Here is a 10,227-nt window from a genome sequence, read left to right as displayed (position 1 = left end):
GCCGCGGGGCCGGTCATGCGGCTGCGGGGCCCGCGGCCCGGAGCGTCCGCCCAGCCCTGAGCGAGGTGAGCGCGAGGGGAGGGTCCCGGCCGCAAAAGGGGGGCGCCCTCGAGGGGCGAGAGGGGGCTCGGGGCGAAAAGAGGCCCGAGTGGCCCCAGGGGTGGGATCCCGGCGGGCAGGACGCCCGAATTCGGGGGGCTATGGGGGATGGAGGGACATCTGGGCCTGGCGAATCCCGGAGGACGGGGTCCGAGGGTCCCGGAGCGGGGAAACTACACTCCTGACGTGTGAGTCTCAGGGACAGTTGGCACAGCCGAGGTGCGGGCAGGGGTCTCGAGGAAGGCGGAGGACCCCGGCCGGGAAAGAGCAGGGGTGAGTCTAGGAACGGGGTCCCCACCAAGGGGGAGTTACGGCCTCCCAAGAGGTTGAAGGGAGATGGAGTTTGGGCTGAGGACTGGAAGAATGGGACCGCGGGGACCCGAATGTCCGAACCCGGAGAGGCTGGGGTAAAGAAGGATAAGAAGGAGCCTCCAAGCCTGGGGGGAGGGTCCCAAAGGAGGAAGGGCTGGAGAATAAGGATATCTGGGCGGGCCCTTTCGAGCGAGGAGAAATTGGAACAAGAAAGGAGGGGGTTTTAAAAGGGGAAGTGAGAACAGCGAGAATGGGCAAGGTCCCAGCCAGGAGTCGGAGGGGCAGATGGGGGAAGCTGAGGTCAGCTACCTGGGACCAAGGCAGTCAGGGTGGCTGGGTTAGGACGCTGGTGTCCGAGCTGAGAGGGCCGAGACAGGAGCCGGCAGCTGGCGGTCAAGCCCCGGAGCCACCCGGCGGGGGATGGGAGGAAAAGCTGGCCAGAGCCTTGCCAGACTCCAGATCCCTGAGTCCTTCAGAAAGGGGGGGGGGTGCTCTGGATGCTGGTAGTGCAGGGTGGGAGGGGTCGGGAATGGGGGGCGGGTGTCTCAGACTCCAGGGTACTTTTTGGAGTGGGGCAGAGTTTTAAGGCTACAAGAATTCTGATTAAGAAAGGTGGAGTCTCCTGTCTTGATTGCATTGTTGGGGGAGTGTTTAGGGGGTCGCACATTTCATAGTTAAAAAGATTATGGGGGTCACTGGTATTCTGGGAGGTAGAAGACTCTGGTTTAAATAGGCTGAAGATCTCAAGTTGAGCCCCCCAAATCATGGGATTGTCTGGCTTGGGGAAAGTTCTTGAGGAGGGGGAGTGAGGGTTCTGGACGAGGGATTTCGAGTCCTTGGATTGAGGAGCTCCCTAGTTGGAATTTCTAAGTTCCTGACTGGAATTTGGGAGGCCGCAGCTATGACCTGGGGATCTCTTGTTTGGGGGGTCCAGTGTAGGGGGATCTAGGTTCCATGTTGGATGTTGAAGAGAGTCTATGATTAAAAGTTCTAGCATGGGAAACTGGGGTCAAGAATCTCTGGCAGGAAATTTAGGAATCATGTGATGGGGCGCTGGAATTCCTGATTGGGATTTCACAGTCCAGAGCGCTGATTCCTAGTTTGAAGGATGAGGGCTCCTTGTTTGGCTGGGATGCTCCGGTTAGGGTGCTGGGTTGGGGGTATCCCAGCTCATGATTCTGATACTCTGGTGTCTCTAGTCAAGATCCTGGCTCCAGGTCCCCTCGGTTGCTCAGGGTCTCAGCAACCTGTGAAGGAGTTCCAGCATTCCAGGCTCAGGCCTGTCCAGGGAGGGTGGAATTAGGGATCTGGAACTTGGATCTGGATTGTGGACTGTGATCTCAGATTGGGGTGCCAAACTGAGGTCAAGGCACAAGATCAGAGTTAGAGGTCATGGGCCAGATTCTTGGTGTTAGAATCGGGTGTGAGAGTCAAGCTGTAAGTCCAAGTGTCTAATCTTAGGTGGGGACCTCAGCCCAAGAAGGCTTAGACAGGATTGTCAAGGGTCTGAGGCTGGGGTATGAGTTAGGGATCCTTGGTTGGTGACCCACTTTGGGGATTTCTGGCTGCAATTCAAAGACAGGGTCCAGAGGGAAGGAACCAGGTTGCCAGGTCAGGGCATGGAGTTAAGATTGGGGTGCTTAAGTTAGAGTTTCTGGACAGGTCAAATTGTATAGCATCCAGTGTCCAAACCCAGTGCCCTGGGTCCAGGCATCCAGGTCCTGGCTTAGAGCTGAGGTTATGGATTCTTGTGTTCACAGCTGGGGGCTTCGATCAGGGCAGAGTTGGTGTTGTGGGATGCCAGGTCCTATAGTTGAAGTCATTGATCAGCCTAATAGTTTCTGAGTCACCAGCCCAGGCTCCACATTAGGGGCTCTGGTGGGGTCTGATTTCTAAGCTTAGGGTCTCAGGGAAGGACATGAGATTAGAGTTGAGGGGGTCTTGTCCTGGGGTTGAGAATCTGGAATTAGAATTTCTGATATTTGGGACCCATGTCCAGACATATGTTTGGAGTCAGGATTCAATCTCTGGGTCTGAGCTGAAGGTTATGGTTGGAAATCTTATCCTGGGGTTGAGGATCTGGATCCAGAGCCAAAGCATAGGTGGCAGGTGTGGGAAGCCCAGTTCTGAGATTGAGGGTCAACGGTTGGTGTCTCTGGTCAGAGCCCAGGCTTGGGGTCGTAAGTCGACCCACAGAGGTCAGATTTCAGAGTTTGCTTTTGGAGTGGGTGCCCCTGGCAAGGGTCCAGCATCCTAGGTTGCTGCATGGGGCTGGGGACTCTGGTCAGTCCATTGGGGGTCTCCACCAAAGCTTCTGGTCACACAGGCCCCGCAGGGCGCCCCCCGCCTCTGAGGATGAGTCACTGCAGCAGCCGCGCCCTGACCCTGCTGAGCAGCGTGTTCGGTGCGTGCGGTCTGCTCCTCGTGGGCATTGCGGTCAGCACTGACTACTGGCTGTACATGGAGGAGGGCACAGTGTTGCCACAGAACCAGACTACCGAGGTGAAGATGGCACTGCACGCTGGCCTCTGGCGAGTCTGCTTCTTTGCAGGTAGAGCCCGTTCCTGCCCTCCACTCAACTGTTCCTGCCTTGCGTGGGACCGGAGAGTCCTTATCCATAGTGCCACTCCTTCGGTTCCAGAAATCCAGAAACTTATCCTGTTTCTCTCCTGGAAGTTCAAATTTCTACTAGGAGCTCCAATGTCTAGCGCTTTATTTCCCGGATCTAGGAGCTCCATGCTCAGACAAGCTGAGGTCCCTGACCCCCATGGGAACTCTGGAGTCCTCCCTTAGAATCAGTAGTCTAGGTTCAGAACTTGTCCCCTGGACAGTTCCAGTGTTGGGTAGGCAGGATAAAAGAATCCATGCCTCCGGCGAGCACCGAGACCCCTTGCACCTAGGGATCCCAGCTCCCGAGACCCTATCCTCTCTGGTGACCCAGGAGTCCTGGTCCATAACGCCCTCCTTGCTTAGGGCCCAGGGTTCCAGCCCTCTCCTCCTCTGTCCAGGGGTGTCTACAGCAGCTCACAAGAGGAGCTGTCAGACATCCTGCCCACCCCCTTCTCAATGCCCTAAAATTAAGAGTAGTTCCCTTAAATTAGGCCTGGAATCCCCCCCCCCGGGGTCTCCCCACTATGCAGCCTGCCCTGAAAGCCTCTCTAGGGCTTAGGAGCCTCTCTTCTAGCCCTGCCTTTTTATCTTTCCCCCAGGTCGGGAGAAGGGTCGCTGTGTGGCCTCGGAATATTTTCTTGAACCGGAGATCAACTTGGTGACGGAAAACACGGAGAATATTCTGAGTGAGGCGATGTGGGGGAGCATAGGCTGCAAAGGAGCAAAATCACAGCACTAGTTTTGGGAGAAAGGGCAGGACCAAGGGGCAGGGGCAAAGGGAAGGAGTGGAGGTTTGAGAGAAGGCAGGTGGTTAGGTAAAGTTGAAAGGACCGGGTCTGGGTTGGGCGGAGGAGGCAGCAGGAAGGGGCGGGCCCAACTCAAGGAGGTGTGGCCTGGGTGAAGGGGCGGAGTCAGCATTGGCCCTATGTGAGAAAGGGGAGGGGTCAGCGGGAAGGGGAGGAGCCGAACTAAGGGGCAGAGGTGGTGGGAGCAGAGAGGTCAAGGGAATGAGGACGTGTCCTGCCAGAGATATCCCCCTCACCCCTGCTTCTCCCCATCCCCTTCCCCCAGAGACAGTGCGCACAGCCACCCCCTTCCCCATGGTCAGTCTCTTCCTCGTGTTCACGGCCTTCGTCATCAGCAACATTGGCCACATCCGCCCACAGAGGACCATCTTGGCCTTCGTTTCTGGCATCTTCTTCATCCTATCGGGTGAGCCCAAGAAAAGGACTTGGGGGCTGGGGAACTATTTCAAGTTCTAGGAACCTGTGATCCCTCTTCCATTTAGCCACTTCCTGCTGTGTGACCTGGGAAAAGTTGCAGGACTTCTCTGAGCCCCACTTTCCTTCTCCGTGAAACAGAGATAGCAGTGCCATTACTCAGCGTGGTTTAGAGGACCAAGTCATAGCAAATGCTTACTGGGAGCTAATTAGGTACCAGGCTCTGTTCTGGTACTCACAACAACCCTGTGAGGTAAATACTATTAATAGCGCCCATTTTACAGATATGGAAACAAACACTCAGAGAGATGAAGTCACTTGCTCAGGGTCATACAACTAGTGAGAGGCAGAGCTGGGAATCAAACTCACGCAATTCGCCTCCAGAGGCTGTATTTTTAACCACCACTGATATTTTAGCAATTAACAGTTTACAGGGCTCTTTATTTTCTGTGCAATGTTTTATTTTAAAATTTTTCAAATAAACAGAGAAGTCAACAGAATTTTGTAGTGAACACTCTTGTACCCACTCATGTACCTAGAGTCAACCATCGATGTATCGTTAGATGTCCATTATCCTGTATGTGTCCATCTCTCTATATTTCTAACCATCCATCAATCTATCTTATTTTTTAGATGCATTTCAAAGTAAGTTTCAGGCATTGGTCCACTTTACCCTAAATATTTCACCATGCATGCCATTAGCTAGACTCCGGTATTTGTTTACAGTTCTTCCTTCTCTCTTTTGAGGGACGAGGCTCTTTTGCACATGTGATCTCACACCTATCTCATGACATCTCTACCTGGGAGTTATTATTAGCACTCACTTGATGAAATGTGGGTACTGAGGCCCAGGATTGTGCAGGGAGTTGCCTAAGATACCAGCATGCGCTGGTGCTAGAGGTCTCGAGTGTCCAGAGTTTCAGTAGTGTTTTCTGGAGTGTTACTCTCCACCGCATTTCAGCTCAGTCCACATCAGCTCAGCTCAAACACATTTAAGTCCGTCAATCCAGCTCGACTAACCCCAACTGATTCTGACTTCATTCTTCAATTCAATTCAAATTAATTCAACATGATTTAATTAAACTCAAATCAGGTCCTTGTAATTCCGTTGGTATTTTATGAACAAACCCCACTGTACGTCTCATCTCCATTCTGTCCCCTGGGGCCTGCACTCGGCTCCCTCTTTCCAGTTGACTGTGCAGGTATCGAAGCGGGATCTCCAAGTATCCCCTCCTCCTCCAGTCTCTCCCCTGCTCCTCATCCAGCTTTCTCTAGGCTCAACCTCCCCCGTGCCTTCAACCTAACCTGACGAGACCTTTTTCAGGGAAACCAGGGTGCAACCTCCGTGCAAACTTGAATCACGGCATGTGGAGCCAGACACCGAGCTAAAATAAGACACGTAGAATATCACGATCCTAGAGCGTCGGAGCGGAAAGGTCTCATCATTTTTCAGGTGGAAAAATAGTGGCCTAGAGAAAGAAAGTGGGGCAAGAGTAGGTAGCATGGGGATTTTTATTCAACCCGCCCAAAACATTATAAGGAAAGGCCCATTGTCTGCGGTAAGAGGCAACACAGCTAGTCAATGGCAGAACTGGAATTAGAATCTAGGGTATTCTCACTCCAAAACCCATGCTTAGATCACCACTGCACCAGGAGCTGACCGCCCAAGGCCAGTCTGAGAATGAATGGTACAGTCAGAGCTGGAAGTCAGGCCTCCGATATAACAATAGAGTCACTCGGAAGAGATTGAACCTGCTGCCTGAACCCCTTCCTTGAGTTCATTTCATAGGCTATGACCTACGCACTTGACCCCAGGGTATCCAGTCCTATGCTGTCAAGCTTGTGGGGTATAGTGGCTGAAGGCACGTGCTGTGAACCTAGAAAGACCCAGGTTCAAATCCTACCCCTACCACTTGCTCAGTGTGTGACCCAAAGCCTTCCTTTGTGCAGTTATTAGGAATACAAATCTTGGTCAGCAGCCAGGAAACTTTTTCTGCTGTGGGCCATACGGTAAATATTATAGGCTGTGTGAGCCACAGTGTCTCTGATACAACGGCTCAACTCTGCCTTTACGCAACTTGGCTGTTGTCAGGCGGGAGCTGCCAGGTGTAAACCAGTAGGAGTATCCGCGTTCTAGTGATGTTTTATTTATGGACCTTGAAATTTGAATTCAAGCAATTTTCATGTACATGAAATATTATCCTTTTGGAATTTTTATTTCTCGCCATTTAAAAATGTAAAAACCATGCTTAGCTCACAAACCGTACAAAAACTGGCAGTGGGCCAAATTGTACTTTGTCAACCCTGGTTTAAATCATGGATGGAAAGGGTCTGACCCTGTACCTGGATGGTAACTCTAAGTACTCAACATGTAGTAGTTTCAAATAAATAAATTAGTAGTAATAGTAGTAGCACCAGCAGCAGTAGTACCAGTAGTAGTAGTAGTAGTAGTAGTAGTAGTAGTAGTAGTAATACCCAACTTTACTGAGTGCATGGGTCAGTCCAGGCAGTCCTAAGTACTTTGCATATATGAAGCTATTTATTTTTCTTCTCCCTGTAAGGTGGGTACCATTACTGTCCCCATTTTACCACTGAGGAAACAGGAGCAGTCAGGGGTCAAGTTGTTCGGTAGAGGAAGCAAGATTCCAACCCAGGCTCCTCACCACAGCAATACACTGCCTCCCCAACACTAAAAATCAAAAGAGAAGGAGATTTAACAGGAGAGGTTAAGGATGGAAAGAGTGGCAGTATCTTAGATCTTGGAACGTGATGACCTGGCCCAACCACCTCATGTTCCTGATGAGGAAACCAAGGCTGAGAGAGAGAGAGAGAGAGAAGTTGCCTGAGGTCTGGTCACTGGTGGAATCGGCATTTGATTCTATAGAAAGAGGTGAGAGGGTTGGAGCAGGGGAGGGATAGAGACATACCCGGACATTAAACATCTCTCATGGACCTGTGTTGGGGACAGACTAGAGGGAAAGAGACTAGAAATTGGCCAGTTGGGTAGGAGGCTTGTGCAGCGATCCAGGCAATAGCAGATGAGGTCTGTCCTGGGGCTGGAGATGCGAGGAAAAGGCTACCAGGCGGCCACGGGAGAGAGAAGGATCAATAGACAGAAGAATCGATAGAACCGGATGACTGCCTGGCCGCAGTTGGCAAGAGGCTTGGGGAGGAAGCTAGAGTGACATTGATTTTCTTTTTCCAGGCCACAAGAGGCATGTCCATGCATGTCCCATATTAACCCCTGATCCTCAAATGTGCTCTGTGCATCTGCTAATTCATTCAGCCGTCAGACATCCTATATACCAGATCCTGTCTTTGGCACTGAAGCCATAAAATGAATCCTAAATACAAGCCCAGGTACAGTCAATCACAGAACAGCCCCTGACTACACGTCAATCAAAGCTTTTCACGCCAGCTTAAATCCCTCCAGTAGATTCCCACTGCACTCACAATCCGTCCAAACTCCTCGCTCCAGCCTACAAGGTCTTCCACGGTTTGGCTGCTGTTCAGATCTCTGACCTCATCTCTAACTCACTAACACTCTCTGCATTGCTTATAACTTCAGCCACTCTGGCCTCATTCTTCTCCTTGAAAATGCTAATCTCAGCCTCATGTCAGGACTTTTACACTTACTTATTATTCCTCTCTGCTTGGAAGTTTCTTCCCTCTGATTCTCACAGGGCTCAAACGTTTTCCTCTTCGGTAGCTAACGTTGCCTTTCCCCCACCGTACTATCCGTCACACCCCTGAGTTCGTAATTTTTTCCGTGGCACTTATTAGTATTATTATCTCATCTGTTTCCTGCCTCCTCCTACAAGAATGTAAACTCCAAAAGGGCAGGGACCTTTTCACACATGTTCTCATTTGCGTCCGTGGGGCCCAGATTAGCTGCTTGTGCAAAGTAGGCACGGAAATATTCGTAAAGTGAATGAGTGCGGAATGGATGAGTGACAGCCCCGGGGAACCTTGAGAAAAGGAAAGATGCATTAACCTGACATAGGTAGTTACATATGGTATGGGGAGGGTGGGAGCCACCAGGGAGGGCTTCCAAGAAGAGGTGACATCTAAGTTGATGCTGAAAGGGTGAAGGGGAAATTCTCAAGTCCAGAACAAAAATTGCCTTATATAGAGATGAAATTCACAGCATATGATAAGACCCTATAAAGCGTCTAAGACAGAGGTAGACGCAAGTGCAACTCTCCATGGTCCTGAAATTCTGTTGTTCTAAAGGCAGGTGAGTTCTATTCAGTTTGGAATGTAGGTGATTCCTGCCTACTGTGCTTTAAGAATCACAAAGCAGATGTAGTTGAGGGGGTGGGAGGAGAGTAAGAGAGTCGGATTGCAGAGCTAGAAAGGGGGAAGGGAGGGAGAACAAGAGTACAGGAGAAAAAGGGAAAAGAAGGTTATCTTTGGAAAACGACAGCCAATGTGAAATGGCCAGGAAGGAGAAGGAATGACAAGAATGACTTACTAAAAAGAAGAAAGCAAGCCAGGCGCGGTGGTGTGGTGCACGCCTGTAGTCTCAGGGACTCAAGATGCTGAGGCAGGAGGATGCTTGAGTCCAGGAGTTCAAGGCCAGCCTGAGCAGCATAGCCAGACCTTGTCTCTAAAAAAAAAAAAAGAAAAAAAAAAATAGAGGAGTGGCACAGTGGCTCACGCCTCTAATCCTAGCACTCTGGGAGGCCAAGGCAGGAGGATTGCTTGAGCTCAGGAGTTAGAAAGCAGCCCCAGCAAGAGCAAGACCCCATCCCTACTAAAAATAGAAAAACTAGCCATGCTCCTGTAGCCCATATACTCAGGAGGCTGAGGCCAGAGGATCACTTGAAGCCAGGAGTTTGAGGTTGCACTGAGCTATGAGGACGCCACTGCACTCTACTTGGGGCAACAGAGCGAGACTTTGTCTCAAAAACAAAAAGAAAAAGACCGAAAGAAAGAAAATTTCTTTTCCATTGAAAACATTTGTTTTCTTTTAATCAAATCCCTCATTCCAACTCTGGACTTAAGGCCCATGTTTCATGTTACAGCTCTAAGTATAAAAACATTCTCCACAGGCAGAGTCAGGACCAGGGTGAGGCAGGAGCAGGCAGCAGAAACCAGACCACGGAGAGCCTGGGACGTCAGGCTGAAGAGTGGATACCTTCTCCTGCGGACAATAGGGAACCAAGAAGAGTTTTAAGCAGGGAGAGATAGATCTGCTTTGGGTTTTAGAAAGGCAGGTGAGGGTTTTGGAGCAATGGTATAGGTGTAGAGAATAAGGCCTGAGCTGTGGCAAGGGACTGGGAGATGCAAAAAGGGGTTTAGATTTGTGAGAGATTTGGGAAGTAAATGGATATGATTTGATCATTCTCAAGTGACCATTCTTGATGGATGAGGGAGAGAGAGAGAGACGGGGACAGGAATCAACTCCCCTGTGTTTGAGTGAGTGAGTCCCTGAGTGAGTGTGGTTTCTGGGCTTCCCTGGGTAAGTTCCTTTCCAATAAACCTGCCCATATTTCAAGACTTACATGCCATTTCACCATGCGATGCTTAACGGTCTCTCTCTTCTTGAGTCTCGAAATTATGGAATACTAGAAGTTGATAGTGTTATGGAAGTTCAGAGCAAGGAATGGTTAATTCTTGGAAGGGATGGAGAAATGGTGGGATTTAGAACAATGAGCTCCTATAGAAGATCCAGTTTATGGCAAATGTATTCATCCATTCGACTAGTATTTATTATGGGCTGGATATTGTGCTGGTTGCTAGGAGTGCAATAGTGAACAAGGTGGACTAGTTTCTAGCATCCTGGTGTTCCTAGCATCCTACTGGGGGTGGAAGAGATATATAATAAAAAAGTAACAAATGGAGAATACAATGCTACTAATTAATTATAATATGATGATCTGGGCTACGAAGAAAAGCAAAGCAAGTTGGGGGAAGGAGAGCGATGGAGGGGTCATTATTGTATTCCGCCACCTGAATCATCCACATTTTAAAAACGATTTGA

The 10,227-nt window shown here is 50.2% G+C and overlaps 1 protein-coding gene across 1 annotated transcript in view; it reads left to right on the top strand.

Annotated features, from left to right (window-relative positions):
• Positions 1 to 2,676: 2,676 nt before the first annotated feature.
• The window catches only part of CACNG7 (calcium channel, voltage-dependent, gamma subunit 7), a 17,389-nt gene continuing 9,838 nt past the window's right edge, over positions 2,677 to 10,227 (top strand). Inside the window, exons 1-3 of the mRNA XM_012643408.1 lie at positions 2,677 to 2,962; positions 3,621 to 3,707; positions 4,093 to 4,233. Of these exons, the coding sequence (XP_012498862.1) occupies positions 2,677 to 2,962; positions 3,621 to 3,707; positions 4,093 to 4,233 (514 nt within the window). The remainder of the gene's footprint in view (positions 2,963 to 3,620; positions 3,708 to 4,092; positions 4,234 to 10,227) is intronic.

The sequence above is a fragment of the Propithecus coquereli genome, unplaced genomic scaffold (genome assembly GCF_000956105.1).
Source record: "Propithecus coquereli isolate 6110/MARCELLA unplaced genomic scaffold, Pcoq_1.0 Scaffold196, whole genome shotgun sequence".
In the NCBI taxonomy this organism is placed as follows: domain Eukaryota; kingdom Metazoa; phylum Chordata; class Mammalia; order Primates; family Indriidae; genus Propithecus; species Propithecus coquereli.
Note: the sequence above shows the minus strand (reverse complement) of the source record. Positions and strands in the feature narration are given on the sequence as shown.